General features: G+C 49.0%; 8 protein-coding genes across 8 annotated transcripts; 5 read left to right on the top strand and 3 right to left on the bottom strand.

The window, feature by feature from the left end:
• Window positions 1-163: 163 nt before the first annotated feature.
• On the bottom strand, window positions 164-1,270 carry N7533_000150 (metallophosphatase domain-containing protein; the record flags this gene model as incomplete). The annotated part of the gene is made up of 1 exon (XM_057096800.1): window positions 164-1,270. The coding sequence occupies one exon, from the start codon at window positions 1,268-1,270 to the stop codon at window positions 164-166; it is 1,107 nt and encodes a 368-aa protein (XP_056965293.1).
• Window positions 1,271-2,570: 1,300 nt separating this feature from the next.
• On the top strand, window positions 2,571-4,658 carry N7533_000149 (serine/threonine-protein kinase; the record flags this gene model as incomplete). Its single annotated transcript, XM_057096799.1, has 5 exons — window positions 2,571-2,728; window positions 2,865-3,685; window positions 3,755-3,836; window positions 3,910-4,138; window positions 4,221-4,658. 5 exons carry the CDS (start codon window positions 2,571-2,573, stop codon window positions 4,656-4,658), a joined length of 1,728 nt encoding a protein of 575 aa, XP_056965292.1.
• Window positions 4,659-5,232: 574 nt separating this feature from the next.
• Window positions 5,233-5,823, bottom strand: N7533_000148 (MGMT family protein; the record flags this gene model as incomplete). The annotated part of the gene is made up of 3 exons (XM_057096798.1): window positions 5,233-5,374; window positions 5,457-5,583; window positions 5,709-5,823. The coding sequence occupies 3 exons, from the start codon at window positions 5,821-5,823 to the stop codon at window positions 5,233-5,235; spliced, it is 384 nt and encodes a 127-aa protein (XP_056965291.1).
• An 882-nt stretch (window positions 5,824-6,705) lies between these two features.
• On the bottom strand, window positions 6,706-10,301 carry N7533_000147 (uncharacterized protein; the record flags this gene model as incomplete). Its single annotated transcript, XM_057096797.1, has 3 exons — window positions 6,706-8,445; window positions 8,536-10,073; window positions 10,124-10,301. 3 exons carry the CDS (start codon window positions 10,299-10,301, stop codon window positions 6,706-6,708), a joined length of 3,456 nt encoding a protein of 1,151 aa, XP_056965290.1.
• A 669-nt stretch (window positions 10,302-10,970) lies between these two features.
• cwc26 (putative cell cycle control protein (Cwf26)) lies at window positions 10,971-11,980 on the top strand (the record flags this gene model as incomplete). Its single annotated transcript, XM_057096796.1, has 2 exons — window positions 10,971-11,612; window positions 11,666-11,980. The coding sequence occupies 2 exons, from the start codon at window positions 10,971-10,973 to the stop codon at window positions 11,978-11,980; spliced, it is 957 nt and encodes a 318-aa protein (XP_056965289.1).
• Window positions 11,981-12,340: 360 nt separating this feature from the next.
• On the top strand, window positions 12,341-13,933 carry N7533_000145 (putative nuclear envelope protein Brr6; the record flags this gene model as incomplete). Its single annotated transcript, XM_057096795.1, has 3 exons — window positions 12,341-12,491; window positions 12,553-13,478; window positions 13,574-13,933. The coding sequence occupies 3 exons, from the start codon at window positions 12,341-12,343 to the stop codon at window positions 13,931-13,933; spliced, it is 1,437 nt and encodes a 478-aa protein (XP_056965288.1).
• Window positions 13,934-15,082: 1,149 nt separating this feature from the next.
• Window positions 15,083-16,440, top strand: N7533_000144 (uncharacterized protein; the record flags this gene model as incomplete). The annotated part of the gene is made up of 2 exons (XM_057096794.1): window positions 15,083-16,221; window positions 16,287-16,440. Coding segments are annotated over 2 exons (1,293 nt in total), but the record flags the coding sequence as incomplete, so codon positions are not given.
• A 652-nt stretch (window positions 16,441-17,092) lies between these two features.
• Window positions 17,093-17,710, top strand: N7533_000143 (uncharacterized protein; the record flags this gene model as incomplete). Its single annotated transcript, XM_057096793.1, has 3 exons — window positions 17,093-17,356; window positions 17,434-17,508; window positions 17,600-17,710. The coding sequence occupies 3 exons, from the start codon at window positions 17,093-17,095 to the stop codon at window positions 17,708-17,710; spliced, it is 450 nt and encodes a 149-aa protein (XP_056965286.1).
• Window positions 17,711-18,042: the final 332 nt, after the last annotated feature.

Here is an 18,042-nt window from a genome sequence, read left to right as displayed (position 1 = left end):
AACCACCAGTTTTTAATATTTACAATTAATCAGCCCAATAGGACAAAGTTTTCAAAGAAGTCGAGAGGCTGGGTGCTGGTGCAGATACAGACATAAATGCACCCAACGCAACGCAACGCTAAAAGGACGCTATACAAGCAATAGTCAACTGGATCCATATAGTTCACAGCTCGACTACCTGCGGCGCATTGGCCAGTTTTCCACTCGCCCTATACATGCATGCTGCATTCACCATCCACCCGCCGTGTTGACTCTCCCCGCCCCAGACCTGCGCCCAAACCACGCCCAACACGCCATAAATCAATACGCGCGCCGCATCGATCCAGCTGGCCGGGTCAAAGAGGTCGCGAAGGAAGCCAGCCAGCGAGAGGAGACGACCGTACTTTGCGCGCGGTCGGCGTGAGGCGCAGAGTCGTTCCCAGGCGCGCTGGGCTTCGTCCCAGAAGACGGGTTCGCGACCGGCGGAGTTGTGGATGTGGCCGAAGACGTGGAGGGCAGGCTTGATGCGCCATGATTCGGCGAGGAGGTTGGGACAGCCTGTTGAGTAGATGGGTGACATGTCAAGGTGGGATTGTGGCGGGGTGTGGGTGACTAGGATGTCTGTGTCTGTGGGAATGGTGCGTGTCCAGGCGTCGTGGTGAGGTGGGTAGGTGAAGGCGTGTTCGGGACCGAAGGGCATAAGTGCGGGGATTTGGGGAGCGCCGTAGATTGTGAGTGAACGTGTGTGTTCGTTGTTGATTAGAGGTGTAGTGGCGGTTGGTGGGGAGGAGGGCGCAAAGTCAAGTGTCACAGATGAGTGTTGGAGGTAGTGGATGTCACCCCAGTCGATGCGCGAGGCGGTTAGCTCGTCCAAGGACCGGATGGAAGCTGTGGAGGAGGAGACGGTGGCAAAGGAGGAGGCGCTGGTATCTTCGCGATCTTCTTCAAGGCGCGATCGCATGTCGAAGTAGCTGTCGTGATTGCCGCCAATGACGACTTTGTGTTGGTGTGGAAGGCTGCGCAGCCAGTCGACAGCAGCTTGGATCTCGCGGACGGAGCCATCATTGGCAAGATCGCCGGCATGTATCAAAAGATCGCCATCGGGGACATCGGGCCATTGGAGAGTATGTGTATCGGAGAGACAGACAACGCGGATTGGGGGATCTGATGGCGGCAGTCGGGGAGAGCCGCGGAGACGGAGGAGGAGCTGGTGGAAAGGGTATAACAGGGCGACAAGGGGGGATGAGATGAAGTAGTCGGGGATCGAGCGATGGTGATAGGGGTTTGACATGGTGGGAGGGGGAGGGAACTCGAGAAGTGGTGAAGTAGAAGAGAAGTAGAAAAGAGAAGAAGCGGAGGAGGAAATGCGGAGAGAAATGGATGACATCAGCAGCCAACAAGAGGTAGTATAGCTACAGGATAAATGGAATAAAAACGTGAAAAATAAGTGATCAATAGGGAGTACTAGCAGTAATTCTAAAGAGTATAATATATTTATATTGAAAGAGAATAACAAGATGATGGTAGGTATACTGGTATCCTAGATCGGCAGTATATAAGAGGGGATCTCAGAGAATGGAATGGATATAAAAACGGACAGTATTAAATCAAATAAATTGGATAAAAATGAAGAAGAATATAGAATACAATATAGATAGTTATGTAAATATATACAGAGAAAACAAAGGAGAATGGGCAAAGCTGAGTAGAGATACTAGCAGTCCAATACTGTAAGGGTTAACTACTGCAAAGGGGAATGGATATAAGACTGCGCAAGATTGAATGGAATAAATTGAATAGAAATGTAAGAAAGAGAGTTCTAGATCTGTGGATCCAAACGAATATATACTAAAATAGAAGAGAACAAGCATTGGAAGGTAGAGAGATAGCCTGGTTGTATAAACAATGCTCCAGTGTGTACAGAGTAGTAGTACATAGTTGACTAGGTTGATAAAATACACTTCTATACAGCTACAAGTACAACAGAAATTAGCAAATGATCAGAAACACTCTATAGCGCACTATTACTCTTGATAACAACACGATAGTTACAGAATTGTAGCACTGATGGCATACTCTAGTTGTAGCATCGGTACTCTACTCTACTTCTCTCTACTTCCGCCACTGCACTTCTTCCCTCCGCATCTCCCCTCGACTCCGACTTCGACTTTGCGGACTCGATTCCCTCGTCGCATCCTTGGCCTAGATTGCTCTTTTGCACCTTTTTCTTGCTCATTGGTATCCTCTTTCTTCGTCGTGACCTCAACATCCAAGTTCCCAGGTATATTGGCACCGATCTCAGGCCCACTTGTCGCCCGATGCGACATTTGCCACATCCGTCCCAGCTGTACTCAGCTCTGCTGCATGCGGAATCCGATCGTCTCGATTCTTCAATATTCTGATCATCCCAGGCACTATCTTGATCTTGATCTTTCTGTGTCAAAGTTGGGAATACACCACAGAGTCGGCCTGAAGTCAACCTCAAAGTCGCCACTCACCCCAGCCACTCACCACTCACCACTCACCACTCACACCAACTCAACACGGGCCCGCACACTTCATTGCCCCGCCTCATCTTGCACTCCACAAACATGGAGGGCGTTGATCTCACCAAAGTTTTAAACAAGGGAAAACAGATGGCCAGTGTCGCCGCCTCCGCCGCCAATGGCAATGGTGCTGGCAAAAAGAGGAGAAAGGGTGACTTGAAGCCCATCGTCACTAGTGATGCGACCCCCGGCGCGACGGAATCGTATGTAACTATTTTTCTTTCTCTCAGCTGCGAAGCTATCAGCTCCCAACAGCTCCCCCCCCTGCTTTATCCCAGCTCTCTTACCTTCTTTCACCTCACGTCACCGTCCACCATCACCACTAATGCCTTTCTCCAGTACCGGCGCCGCCACCGCTGCCTCCGCCTCTAAATCCTCCGCCCCCGCCTCACGATCGCCCTCCGCCTCCTCAGGTGATGAACTCGAAACCACAGCCGAAGAGGAAGACTCCGAAGACTACTGCAAGGGTGGCTACCATCCTGTGGCTGTCGGCGAAACATACAACAATGGTCGTTACGTCGTCGTGCGCAAACTCGGTTGGGGTCATTTCTCGACCGTGTGGCTATCGCGCGATACCACCACCGGCAAACACGTCGCGCTGAAAGTCGTTCGTTCCGCCGCCCACTACACCGAAACCGCCATCGATGAAATCAAACTGTTGAATCGCATCGTTCAAGCCAACCCTTCCCATCCCGGTCGCAAGCATGTCGTCAGTCTGCTCGACTCCTTCGAACACAAGGGCCCTAATGGTGTCCACGTCTGCATGGTTTTCGAGGTCCTCGGAGAGAACCTGCTGGGTCTGATTAAGCGTTGGAACCACCGCGGGATTCCCATGCCCCTCGTGAAGCAGATCACCAAGCAAGTGATGCTTGGTCTGGATTACCTCCATCGCGAGTGTGGCATTATCCATACCGATCTGAAACCCGAAAACGTTCTTATCGAGATCGGCGATGTCGAGCAGATTGTCCAGGCCCACGTTCAACAGGAGCAGGCGAAGAAGGATAAAGAAGACAATCGCAATGGTCGCCGACGGAGGCGTACCCTCATTACTGGCAGTCAGCCCCTGCCCAGTCCGTTGAACAGCAGCTTTAGCGGTTTCGACTTTAAGCATAGTTCCTCGAATTCACACAGCAGTCTCAGTCAGATGGTCAACGAAGCAGGTGAGTGCGGTCGAGATGATGCGGGGATGTTTCCTGTTCGCTCTGGCTCAGTGTATACTAACTTGACAGCATCGGGAGACCCTCCATCGATGAAGGAGTCACTTGGCATCGCAGAAGAAGATAAACAGCAAAGCCAGCGCGAAAAGACAGCGTGAGTTCACACCCCGTCTTCGCACACTCCCATTCCCATTGTCTCCCCCATGGACTGCGCTAATAGGTCACAGCGATCTCCTGGAGAGAGAGGTATCTGGTATCTCGCTCAACAAAACTTCCCAACCCGAAGACGAAATCGATCCGAATATAATCTCCGTTAAGATCGCCGACCTCGGCAACGCCTGCTGGGTCGGCCACCATTTCACCAATGACATTCAAACGCGACAATATCGTTCCCCTGAAGTTATATTAGGTGCCAAGTGGGGTGCCAGCACAGACGTGTGGAGTATGGCATGCATGGTGAGTGTTTGAAAGCCACCCACCCTCGTTCATTCGGGTTGCTTTGCTTTGCTTTGCCCGCCTCAGCTCTAACAACCATCAGGTCTTCGAACTCATCACAGGAGATTACCTCTTCGACCCACAGTCCGGCACAAAATACGGCAAAGACGACGACCACATTGCGCAAATCATCGAACTCCTCGGCCCCTTCTCCAAATCCCAATGTCTATCCGGCAAATGGTCCCAAGAGATCTTCAATCGCAAGGGCGAACTGCGTAACATCCACCGTCTACGCCACTGGGCTTTGCCCGAGGTCCTGCGCGAAAAGTATCACTACACCGTGGAGGAGAGTATGCGCATTAGCGAGTTCCTTCTCCCGATGCTGGATCTTCTTCCTGAGAAGCGCGCCAATGCGGGTGGCATGGCGTCGCATGAGTGGATGAGCGATACGATTGCGATGGAGGGTATTGGGATGGGAATCACGCCCGGAACCCGCGGTGAGGGAATTGATGGGTGGGCGCAGGAATACAAGAGGCGATGAAGGGGGCTGGCCGAGTTGGAATGTTGGAGGGAGGGGACAGCGTTGTTTTCGTGCTGAGTTGAGTGGGAGGTTACGATCTATTACATCCAGTCCGGTTCTGTCCAGCGTCTCCTTTGAGGTTGATTTTTTCTTTTCCTTTTCTCTTGACTCTTTTCCGATTTGGATTTATTCTGCTATGACCATGATGTTGTGAGTCTAACGATCTTTTTTACCTCCTTTCATCTCCTCCTCTTTCTTCTTTTTTGTCTTCTCTTACGGGAATCAGTCTGGTCGGGCCATGTCTTTGATTTGATTTTGGATTTTTATTTCGCTTTTGTTCGGGTTGGGTGTTTTTGTTCTTCTCCTTTTCCCCTGCGCTGTCCCGTATCCGATCCCACCCCATCCCATCCTATCAATGCCTGCCCCTCGCTCGCCTAGCCCGCGTTCCCTGGCTTCTATAGATTCTCCCGCTAGCCTGATATCATCCCTAGCGAGAATAAGCAATGCGCTTCTGCCGCTTGTTATCAACGTATACGATTTGAACTGCCTCGGGCTGCATTATAGATTTCATTTATATCCGTATTCGGGTTCGTATTCATTCAACTTCGCTCGGTAACTCGGCCGGAAACCAGCCTACACTCGACCAATCGATGTAGAATTCCCCCATGCTATCTTCTTTTACCTCGACGCCTTCGGAGCGGAGGACTTCTGCTTGGCGCTGGGCACTGCCGGGTCCACTGGTAAATGTCAATGCATGCGAGGAGTGGGGAATTATGAGACGGAGCTTCGCGAAGTAGAGTAAAATTGCCAGGGACTTACCGGTGAGAAATCATTCCTTTGGCATTAACGACTCGCTGCCATGGTACGGTGTCGTTTGTATAGTGATGGCCGGAGTCAGCGTCGGGTAGTGATTTGAGACATACGCCGACTTGGCGGGGTCTTTGGGCTGGATTGGTCGTTAGTCTTGGCTGATTTCGTCATATAGCCTCGTTTAGTCCTGGAGTCCTCTGGATATGATATACTGGACATGCTGGGAAGAAGGAAATGATATTGGAGACGAGGTAAACGTACGCTCTCCTAGAAGTAAGGCGATATGTCCGTATGAGGTCACTTTTCCGTGGGGGATTTCTTGAATTGCGGAGTAGACCGCGTTGGCCCATTGTTCTGCTTCTTCTGAGCGGGGCATTTTGGTCTGATTTGGGTTCAGGGTTGGATTTGGATGATCTTGATCGTTCAAGTTGTATTTCAAAGCATATCCCGGTGGAGGAGGTCTTGTTGTAGCCAAGGAGTGCCAGTGTGCTGATTGGTTGAAGGCTGGAATTTTGTTCTTCCGGTTTTTGGGTATGGTAATTTTCAAGTTGCTGTCTGATGTATCAAATTTATCAATATCCTCTGCTAGTAGTTTCGATTCTAGAACCTCAGCATATTTGATTAGCTCTTGGTATCGGTCGTTTGACGGTAAACCCGCACTGCTGAACTACTAGCTGGGAGGGTGGTTTGGCCTCATATGACAAAAGATTTCTTTTGTCAGTCGACGTTGAGTACGGAACTTCGGAGTTTTCGATTTTCATTATTGAGCAAGCAGCAACTACTAGTATATTGGTGGAAATTATCGGTGCATGATCTATTGGTATTGCTTGTAGTATGTGGACTCATTAGACCACACACGTGGAAAAGGTACCGCCTAGGTAGTACCATTGATGGGGGGGGGGAGTTAATAATGAAGTTTATTTAGCACTGGTTAGTTAATACCCACCACTGTATACAAGTCTTGAGTAATGACTTGGCAGCTTTTTCTAAGTACCTAAGTATGTACAGGGCTAGGTATAACTACTAGTATGGTGTCGGAGGGTGCTACTGAGGAGGAAGCAGATGGCTTGAAACTGGTGATGAGATGAAGAGAGAAGCTATCTAAACATTGAAGGGGCAGTCTTGGATGCCTGAGGCGCCGGTGCTGGCTAGGCACCTGCCCTCAACATATGAGCCCTGCTCTTACTTGAACACACTGGCAGATATAATCTACTAAACATGACTCAGATCTCACACTGCTGAAAATAAATTGAGAATACTAGATAAAATCAAACCAGGTGACCGGTTCTACGTCGGGAAGAGTATCTAATAGCATGGCGGGATCAAAGATGAACAGAAGCACTCGCCCCGACGAACAACTAATGCACAGTGTTGAATCTGTAGAAACACTGTCTCCGGATCCAACAAGAGGGCCATTTCGGTACTCTGGTGGTAGCCACAATAAGCATCGAGAATGCCAAGTGATAAATCTGCTAAATCTGCGGATGCTCCCGGATTGGCCCTGTAGAGAGCCGTAGTGTGTGAGACTATTGGGTCCATAAAGAGAAAATGAATCTGACACGACAGTACCATTGAAAATCTTCAGACTCGGGTTTTCGGAGAAGAAAGTATCCACATAATAGGTACCGATGAACGTCTGCATGCATTTCGCGCTTTTTATATCCCAAACCCGAACTGTGTTGTCACTAGAGCCCTCTGCAAGAAGGCTGAGGTTATTTGAGAACATTAAGGAGTATGTTCTTCCACGTGAACCTTTTAAAGTCCGAATGCACTGCCCGTTTTGAGCATTCCATATCTTGATTTCACAGGGGCTCCCGTCCTCGACCACCGCGACGGAGGCCAGAAGCCTAGAATCATGAGAGAAGTATAATTCTGATTCACAATTATGGCTGTCAATTTGACGCGGTTGTTGTCGATCCTTGGCATCCCATATTCTGACTGTTCCATCAGCTGAAGCTGAAGCGAGGATTTGAGAATCATGCGAGAAGACGACGGAGCTTACGGCAAACTGATGGCCAAAGAATGTCTGAAGGCATTCTCCGCTATATGAGTCCCATAATTTGATGCTATGGTCCTCTGAGCCCGAGACAAGAAGTTTTGAGTCATGTGAGAATTCTAATGACTCCACCCAAGATGTATGGCCGTGCAGAGTCGTAATACAGTTCCAATTCTGCGTTTCCCATAGCTTTATACCCCCATCCAAGGTTAATGAACAGGAGCTGAAAAGCTTGAAATCAGAAGAGAAAGCCAACGAGTTGACCATGTCTTCATGGGCATCAATAGTGTGAAGGCACTTCCCACTGTCAATATTCCATATTTTGATCGTTCTATCGCGTGAGCCTGACGCAAGACACTTTATATCTGGGGAGAAGGCAAAATTCGTGATGCGATCGCTATGTCCTTCCAGTTTCCGCAAAAATTCCCCATTTCCAGAGCTCCAGAACTTGATAGTCCCATATCTTGATCCGGTCACAATGGTATCGGGCCTCGGAAAGAATGCGCCACAGGATACTTCATTGTCACAACTGCCGAGGTTCGAGATGCATAGCCTCTCAGTGATATCCCATACTTTGCCAGGTGAGGTCAAGGCTAGAAGCTTCGAGTTGGACAGATAGGAGATAGCGAAAATCCAGGTTTCCTTCACATCGAAATTAGATAGACATTGTCCACTATTCGAATCCCATACCTTCACAGATCCAGTCGAACAAGACGATGCGACCAGCTGAGAATTAGGAGAGAAACAAACCGACTCGACTGGGCTTCCATGTTCGAGGGCCTGTAAGCATGGACTCCAGTGATATCCCACCATCGGTTTATGATTTATCCAACGTGGCTCCTCAGCTTGATATTGAAGTCTTGTTATACTCTTCTCTGGGCTAAATATTAAGGCACCAGCATACACTTGGAGTGGCCAGTCCATAATCCCGCTTTGACCGTACAGGATAAATCGACGGGCATCCTGTACTCTATCGATCAAGTCTTTGCCAACTCGTTTTGTCTTAATGCAAGCAACAATATAAGTTAGCAATGTGGTAACCTTCGTACGTTGTCCTCATGTTTCCATCTTTGTGTTGATATGAATACATACGTTGATCAGTGCCTCAATCTTGAGAATCAATGGTACAACATTTGAGAGACTCCTCATTAAGCTCATCGCTTCAATCCAGTGAAGATAGTTTATGCGGAAGAATTTGTCCACAGGACCATCCTTCTCGAATCCGTCTAACACATCTTCGCAGACCTTGGACGAGCATAGCTCGAGATGATCCACCCAATAAAGGCATGCGTAACGGATTGGGGCCAGCGGGTCAGGATCTGGCTCCTTGACTTTCCCTATAGGGTATCCGGGATGTACTAGATTGTAGATATCACGTCGAAGTGTTCTGTTCATTGCGTCCAAGGACCTCAAAAAAAGGTCATGATGTAACGCTGTTTCGCCATGAGGGTAGATCTCGTGGTCTGCTTCTCGACGAAGGAAATCCCTCCCAGATTGGTGAACTAGTGAGATGATAGATTTTCGGAGAGTGAGGAAGGAACCGCAAAGACCTATGATCTCTTCAAGATCTGAAAGTTCGATATGATTAGGCATATAGGAGTTCAGCTCGTCCAAGGTAATCGGACGATACACTGCGGTACAAATACCGAGTACAGACTTGCAAAGCTCGGCATCTCCGGTGTGGCGCATCTGATCAAGCATCCGCTGATAGAGACTATCAAGGCCAGCAGGAAACTCTCGTAGCTTCCTGTGAACAGCTCTTCTGGAAACATCAAATCTGGAGATTTCCTCACAGACCAAGGCCACCCACAGAAATGTACCGCGTGCATTTTCTGACAGATACTGACAAATCTCATTTCTGTCATCAGTAGAGATTTTCATTTTACTTGTTAAGATTTGAACCTTGAAGTTGATAAATGAAGCAACTGCCTTCGACACGGCAGCTTCATTGATCTCAAGCCAGAGTCTCTCTTTTCGGGGTGCTGTTTCGATGGTTTGCTCGATTGTCAGCCAATTACGGCTTGAGACGAGCCACTTAACATGTGGATATAAAGATGACTTCTCAACAATCAAATCGAGAAGAAGCCCCAAGTCTGTGGTGCATTCGTCTAGGCCATCAATTATCAAGTATACTTTTTCCAACAATGGATCTTGGAGGATACTAGTCAGTATCACTAACAGCACCTCCCAAGAATTTGCATCCTCAAAGGCCTTTGATCCAGCCCTATCATACTCACGTCGCACATGAGAGATCAGGGAAGGATTTTGATCAATAAACATGAAGATCAAACCACGAATAACAGCAACAGCATGATTTATCCGAGCATCCGCGGCCTGACAGAAAAAAAAGACAATAGTTGTCTCTGGATGACACACAACCTTGGCCAGTTCGTTAATGATTCCACACAAAAGCATGGTCTTGCCTTTCCCAGGATCCCCTTTGACCCAAAGAAGATGACTTTCTTGCTCACTATTGGACCATCGATTGAAATCCGCATTATCAAGCACCCACACGTATGCGTCTTGCAACAATCCACCCTTGGCTCGCTCAATCCTTTGTTTATCGAGGCGAGGATTGGTCGCATGCAAAGCTCGAAGGCAGGCACGATTTTCTGACACTTCTGCATTTTCTAAAGAGATATGAGTATTTGTCTGAAGCGATGTATTGTAAAATGCTTACCAGTCTGTGAATAAAAGTTTGCTGTGATATTGCCATCGTTTCGTTCGACCTGAAGGCCCGAGTTTCCAGCACCAAAAGAAGAGGTAGCCAGTTGGGCCCCAGACCTTTTTTCCGGTTTCGGGGACGAGAGATCCTCGTGGGATCGGCGCCTTTTGAGTACCTGCCTGAAATCCTCCATCTAGGTATGCTTTTTGCTGGACTCAAAGCTGCAAGCATGAGATAGATGCTACAATGATTGATGGTTGTCATATATTAATTTTATGCGAAAGCACTGCATTTTCCAAGGTTGTTTGCCTGATCACTCCCTGATCAGCCGCACCCCGCCATCAGGTGACTTTGATGCAAGGTCGATGAACATGGAATAGTGCATTTTCTGGGGCTAATACCTCCAAGGCTGCTCATGAAATATGCCTTGGATGATTTTTGATATACTATGTACTCCGGGGCTACCTAGGTAGTACACTGGCACGTAAATACTTATGTATGCCCACTGGCAGGTGATTCATGCGTCTAAGGTTTACTATACTATCCTCCGAGCTTGTCCTACTTTCCGTGGTTTCTTGTTGTGAGAATCAGATTTGAACTTCCAAGTTTCACACACAAACATTTAAAATGAACTTCAAGTACACAAGACTTTGAAAAATCTGTTAGATAATTAAAAGATGATTGCTATGGATAATTGCAAGTGTTTTTTGTTTGTTGGGATACACTTCGGAGTAAGGATAATCCGGCCATCGGGTCGCCAAATTCGGAAGGTTCCAAAGCGGAAGATCGAAGCAGCTTCAAAGTTCAAGTTTAAGTTTACTTCAAGTTCACCACAACCACTACACACATTCCAACCGTCGCCATGCCTGGTTCACTCGCCGATTACCTGGCGAAAAATTACCTCAACGCCGACCCAACCACAGAACGACCAAAAAAGAAGCGCAAGAAGACCAAAACCACCGACGCCTCCAACGGCCTCATCATCGCAGACGATGACCCTCCAGACCTGCGCAATATGTCTACAAAGACCGGCGATGACGACGAATATAACCCCACAATCGACTCATCCTTCAAATCGGCCGAGTTCCGCCGCACAAAGAAATCAACCTGGACGACCGTTGGCGGATCCGCGCCTGGCGCGGATGACGACCAAGCTGCCGCCGACGCGATTCTCGCCTCTGCAGCTGCAGAGCGAGCTGCACGAGAGGATGACGATAATGAAGAAGGGGCTACACTGGTCAAAGAGGAAGATGAGGGTGGACCGAAAATGGAGTCTGGAGTTCGCGGAGGTCTACAAACAGCAGCGCAGACAGCCGCGATGGTAAAAGCGCAAGAGAAGAAGAAAAAGGCCGAGATGGCCAAATATCAAGACCCCGCCGCTGCAGACTCAGGCTCACAGGAAACGATCTACCGTGATGCCTCGGGACGAATTATCAATGTTGCTATGAAACGCGCGGAAGCGAGGAGGGCGGAGGAAGAGAAGAAAAGAAAGAGGCGGAGGAACGTGAGGCGGCTATGGGTGATGTCCAGAGACAACAAAAGGCGACGCGGAAACAGGAGCTCGAGGAGATCAAGTCTATGCCTCTTGCGCGGACAATTGACGATGAGACTCTCAATGATGATCTTCGGTCGCAGGCTCGCTGGAATGATCCTGCGGCGGGCTTCTTGACGAAGAAGGCAGCCCCTGGGGCGAGTGTTACGGGGAGACCTTTATATCGGGGTGCGTTTCAACCAAATCGATATGGGATTCGACCGGGACATCGGTGGGATGGAGTGGATCGAGCGAATGGGTTTGAGAAGGATTGGTTTGCGTCGAGGAATAAGCGGGATCGCATGGAGGCGCTGGAGTACCAGTGGCAGATGGATGAGTAGGGAGGAGACATATTATAAACGGGGTATAGTCTGGATATACTAGTATTAATGTCGATGATAGGGTGGTGCTGATGACGCTGGCGTTACAGTGCTATCTACTACAGTTTACAGTCAGGTGTCTACTCTTGTAGTATTTAGTGTAAATATTATAACAAGCCGTATGACGATCATATAATTATCATGCTCATTAATTCAGTGTATGCAATAAAGTGTAGAATATAACTAATTACTCTACTGCACTCTGCTCTACTTTGATGTCACGTTGCCGCGGAGGTGATGTTTACCCAAACAAAACTTCTCCCCCACACAACTTCAACTTCATCTTCAACCCACCCCTCCACTTCAACTGTAGTCCACAAAATGCAGTCCAGAACAGCTGAGAGTCCGATGGAATTTGAGTGGCAGCATCGTCAACCTGGCGATGCCAGCTCCGGCTTCCATCAGGTCGCTCTGCAGCATGAGAACAAGAAGCGTGCGCCCTTCATCCCTCCCCTCCCATCAATTTCATTCCGTTCGATTCCATGCGCCTTTGCCTTTGACCCTGAACTTTGCTAACAAACATCTCATTGTAGGCACATACAGCGCGTTTGGTTCCCCTGAAAAGACAAAAGTGCCCGGTCTCCGCGCTCCCAATTCGCATCCTTTCCTTTTCTCTCAACAACCGGCTTCGCCCTCACCAGCACCCTTCACCTCGCAATCATCTTCACAGACCCCACGATTCGGCCAGTCAGCTTGGACGACACCGCGCAAACCTGCTGAGATCGATTTCTCCTCCGGCGCAGAGAACTTCTCATCACCCGAGAACGCAGACAACGAAGATACACCCGAACATCCCTTCCGACACGAACGACAAAATTCCCTCTTCAACAATCGCGGACGCTTCGCTCCTAACGCCAGTCCAGGTCGCGGGGAAATTCGCAAGAATCACTACTCCGGCGCTGTTGCCCGTCGGGTCTTCAAGAAGCGACAACGGGATAAAGAGATTGGCCGACGAGTTCGCGTGGATAGCGACGACGAGAGCGATCGACCCAGCAGTAGCGAGGGGCTACCAGGAAAAACGAAAAACCAAAAGAGATCCGGGAGGAGGGACCAAGCGACAAACAGCTCTGCATTATCACAATTATTCACCTTCCTCGAAGCACATCCCAATATGCCAAGTATCCTGTCCTGGTGGGCGCAATTGACGCTCAATGTGTCCATCTTCTCCATGGCCGTTTACGTCGTTTGGTCCGTCCTCCAGTCCATCCGCGGCGAATTCCAGCATATGGCCGAACAAGAGTCCAGCGGGATTCTCAATGAGATCCATGATTGTGCCAGCAAGTACCTGACCAATGGATGCGAGAGCCCGCGTCGCGCACCGGCGTTAAGTTTGATGTGCGATGACTGGCAGGTTTGCATGGATCGCGATCCGGCCAAAATCGGCCATGCGAAGCTGTCGGCGGCCACCATGGCGACAATTATTAACTCTTTCATCGAGCCAATCAGTTGGAAAGCGGTGGTAAGTGGTTCTGTCACTGAAGCTACAGCTGCAGCTACTCGCAGTTCCCCCCACTACAATGCAGATCCTCGGCTAACTTGTCCTTCTCGTACCAGATTATCTTCCTGGTTGCCATGTGTGTTATGACAGTTGTCAGCAACTGGTCCCTGAGCGCATTCAGAAACAACCTTAACAACCAACAAGGCTATATGCAGCAACCAGGATACTCGAACTCCTCTGATATGAATAGAATGTACCACCCGGGCCTGCTCCATCACTCGATGCCCAACTATGGGCCCCCTTCACAGCATCAGTCGCACCATCTCGCACCACCGTCCGCCGCGGATGCCGATAAGGAAAACGTGCCGCTCAGATTGGAAGCGCCGAATATGGATTTCGTCACGGAACGCAGTCGAGACCGGGAGGCCCACCTCCGCTCGCCGAGTCCCATCAAGCGGACCCGTCAGTTCTCGTGAGATCAGCATGAAATTCCTAATTGGGTAGGCGTCTTTCAATTCTGTTTTACTTTCGCCGTCCGTAGTTGGGATGGTTTGCATAGCTTGTGGATTTTATCGGAATGGCTCGGGTTGGTTGGGCTGGCCTTTTGGTGTTCATTTTATCGGTCAATATTTTTCATATCTTAGTCTCCCCATTCGGGTGTATCTTTCTTTTCTGTATTTAGCACTCTTTGCCGACTTCATTTGGTCTTGGCCCAATATTTTACTTTCTTTGACTCTGTCATATTCCATTGCAGTTGGGTAGAGTGTAGCGAGATCCTGGCGATACAGTGGCATAGATGCATTTACCTTTGACATCGATCTCCCCTTTCCTGATATAACTAAGAGAGAGTCTCATGAGAACAGTGGAGGAGCCTTTGAGAAGATCCGCGGCAAACATCGTTAACCTGAACTAACTAGGTACACCATGGCGTCACAGACGTGGAAGTATAGGAAAACTCGAATGCAAACACTTTCCCGACAAATCACCCCCGGCCAAAACAACCCAAAGGAATCTCGGCAAACTCAGATATACTCCAAAATGAACCCTCGGAACATGAAACAGCTCCACTGCAAATTAAACAAACTAACTACTAGTAATGCATCATCCATGGCCGACTTCGCCGATGGCCGAGCCTTGGCGATTTTGCCGCCGCAACCATAGAAAACCCTCGGCATCGGCGAACTCATCGCCCAACCAGATGCACGAAACCATGAAAATTTTCCGCCCGGGCCGAGTCCATGATTGGGTCGTTATGTTATATCGGCCTGACAGCTCTCGGCATCCATATGCGTCACTGCGACACCGCGCCATGCCGCGCCGTGCCGCGCTGCTGCACACGTTATCTCGCCCATCGGCGAATTTTCTTACTCGGCATCGCATGGCAGTGCAGTACATTGCGTGCGAATGCGTGGAAACGTGCAGGCGAGCCCCGAAATATGATGTTTTCGAAGAACCAGTGGGTAGTAGAATTCGGGCGAAGTGAAAAGTTTTCGTTTGGCTGTGATAGATCTAGGTATAATAAGCTTCCATCGTCCTGGTTTGGTGAAATTCATTAAACTTGAAGGTCTATCTAAACTTGATCAATACACTCGCTCTGATACACTCGCTCATAATCCTCGGATTAGTTACTATATCAAGTCTATTTTCAAACTGCTCCCCATCCACAAATGCACCACGAACCCAAACACGATGTCGAAAACAACACCACCTATCCCGAAGGCGGCCTCCAAGCCAACCTCGTCGTAGGCGGCAGCTTCAGCTCGATAATGGGCGGTCTAGGCCTAATGAACAGCATCGGAATCTACCAAGCCTGGATATCAACCCACCAACTTTCAGCCCTCAGCGCCGGCCAAATCGGCTGGATATTCGGACTATACAACTTCATGGTCTTCTTCTGCGGCATCCAAATCGGTCCTATCTTCGACGCTCGCGGTCCACGATTACTCATGTGGTTTGGCTCTGCGCTGATCATAATCACCTTCGTTGCTATGGGCTTTTGTACCCTCTACTGGCACTTTCTCGTCGTCATCGGAATTCTCGGCGGAATGGGAACAAGTTTTATCTTTATTGTCCCCGTTGCTAGTATTGGGCATTTCTTTAATCGACGCCGTGGCGCTGCGACGGGTCTTGCTTTGTCTGGTGGAAGTATCGGGGGTGTGATTTTCCCGCTTGTTCTTGAGACTCTTGCGCCTAGGATTGGTTTCGCTTGGTCGACTAGGATTATTGGGTTGATTACTTTAGTCCTGCTCATTCCGGGCGTTGTTCTCGTCAAGGCGAATCTCCCGCCCAAGCCGCCCTCGCCGCCGTCTGCGAAGGTCTTTCTGCCTGATTTGGGGATTTTGAAGAATCCTGTTCTTGCATTTACGACTTTAGGGGTGTTTTTTATTGAGTGGGGGTTTTTTATCCCGCTCGAGTATATTGCTTCGTATGCTTTGGCTAATGGGATTGATCGGAGACTGTCTTATCTGATGGTTGTTTTTCTGAACGCGGGCTCGTTTCCGGGTCGGTGGCTGCCGGGGATCTTGGCTGATAAAATTGGCCGGTTTAATACACTGCTTTTGACGAATATTCTTTGTCTGGTGTCTGTTTTGGCGATTTGGATGCCGGCTGGTGGGAATGTTGTTGCTGTTATTATTTTCTCAGTTGTCTTTGGATTCGCCAGTGGGAGTAATATTAGTCTTGTTCCTGTTTGTGTTGGGGAGTTGTGTCCTGTTGAGAACTATGGGAGGTATTATACAACGGTTTATACCATTGTTAGCTTTGGGTGAGTTCAATGTTCCCCCCGATTCTCATGGAGTACTTATTTCAACATGCTAATATCTTTCACAGGGCTTTGACAGGTGTTCCTATTGCAGGAGAGATTCTTCACCGATGCAATGGCGAGTATTGGGGGTTGATTGCTTTTGCTGGGTGTGCTTATGCTGCTGGCATTGTGTGCTTCTCTGTGACAATGTGGCTGCGGCGGAAGGGGGTGAAGAATTAAATCTGCTGTCGGTGGTGATGAAAGGCGATGATTATGATGATGAAAATAAAATTAGATTTAATGATGCATTTGAGATGAATAGACCCTATCTAAAAGCTTCCTCTCCTTACTGTACATTGTTATAGCTCCCCCGCACGACCCCGCATTCAATCACGGCTTCCCCGCACCCGCGGCCCGTTTCCAATCAATCAGGAAAGTCTCGACTTTACTTTCCTTTAACGATTTCAGGTAGCTGGAATGTCTAGACTACACTTGCCAGCACCACGTCTTCTTATCACTTTTGTCTGTGAAATTTGGATGAACACCTTCCTCTTCTGAGAGCTTGAAGAAGCACGCAATGCTATTCGATTGATCAGAATGTCCTTATTGGAGGCACCCGGCTTCCCACCCGGCCAGTTCTCCACTCTCGGGCGATGCTGCCGGGACTCAACCTCCTCAAGAGGGAAAGACACGCGCCGTTGGAATTTCCGTTGGAGTTCCCCTCGGAGATGCGGCCGATGCAGAGATACAATGTTTATAATAGGCCACCCCGAACGTTGTTCGAGTTGCTTTTGGTTTTCTATTTCGATCCGAATCTCTAACACATCCCATCAAAAGTGAGCACTGCTACTACCCCGCCATCGTCCAGGCCTACGATTTTATATGGATTTCAATGGTGCTAACCTTCGTCCCTTCAATAGTGTCTGCCAACCTGGTTCCTCTCACCGTCATTAAGGGCGCCGGCTCTGAGCATATCCCTCTTCCTCAGGGAGAGAACGCCACCCTCGCCGACTTCCACTCTATCCGGACCAACACTACCCACAGCCCCGCATACTTCACCTCTGGCTTCTACAAGATCGAGGCTGGACCCGCTCGTCCTGCCCACTACACCTTCGAGGAGACCAAGTACATCCTGAACGGACAGATCGACATCCTGGTACGTCAATTGCTTCCACCACCATCAGCGGCAGTAGATCTCTTGTATAAATACATACTAACGTTTGGCTTCCCCAGGACGAGGCCACTGGCATCACCCACCACCTCGTTCCCGGTGACTTCGCCTTCTTCAACGTCGGAACAAAGGTCAAGGTTCGTTACGACGACAACCCATTCACCGCGCTCAAATCGCCGGGTCGCTCAGAGAAAAACAATACGCTGACATGGATTTTTTTCCGGCCAGTTCTCGACGAAGTCTAGCGGTCTCGCTTTCTACGCTGTTACTCGCCCTGTTCGCACTCCCCACCCCAACCTCCAGGGCCGCGAGGAGGAGAAGAAGTCGTCTCGTCTGTAGGCTATGAATGTTATGGAATAAATGATAGATGCAATAGCAATAGATACTGGCATTTTGCCTGATGGATTCGTTTTTTGATTTGATCGAGTAAGATGTTGTATTGATTGATCTCCAAGGCTGTAGTTTATTTCCCACACTGCTACATTGACATGCAAATTGCGGCTGCGAGTGTGAGGACGGCGGCTCGGGGCTCTAAATTTTATTGAATTGAATTTAGTTTACCTACTAGTAGCTCGGTAGATCCGCAATGATGGAATTTCCATTCCACCTTTACCTAGGTAGTATGGAAAGGTAGTTCTGATACGAGAGGTCTCATGTCGCGCAGAACCGCT

Source organism: Penicillium manginii, assembly GCF_028828005.1.
Source record: "Penicillium manginii strain IBT 31320 chromosome Unknown utg000001l:1.0-3466041.0:1.0-3467806.0, whole genome shotgun sequence".
Lineage (NCBI taxonomy): Eukaryota > Fungi > Ascomycota > Eurotiomycetes > Eurotiales > Aspergillaceae > Penicillium > Penicillium manginii.
Note: the sequence above shows the minus strand (reverse complement) of the source record. Positions and strands in the feature narration are given on the sequence as shown.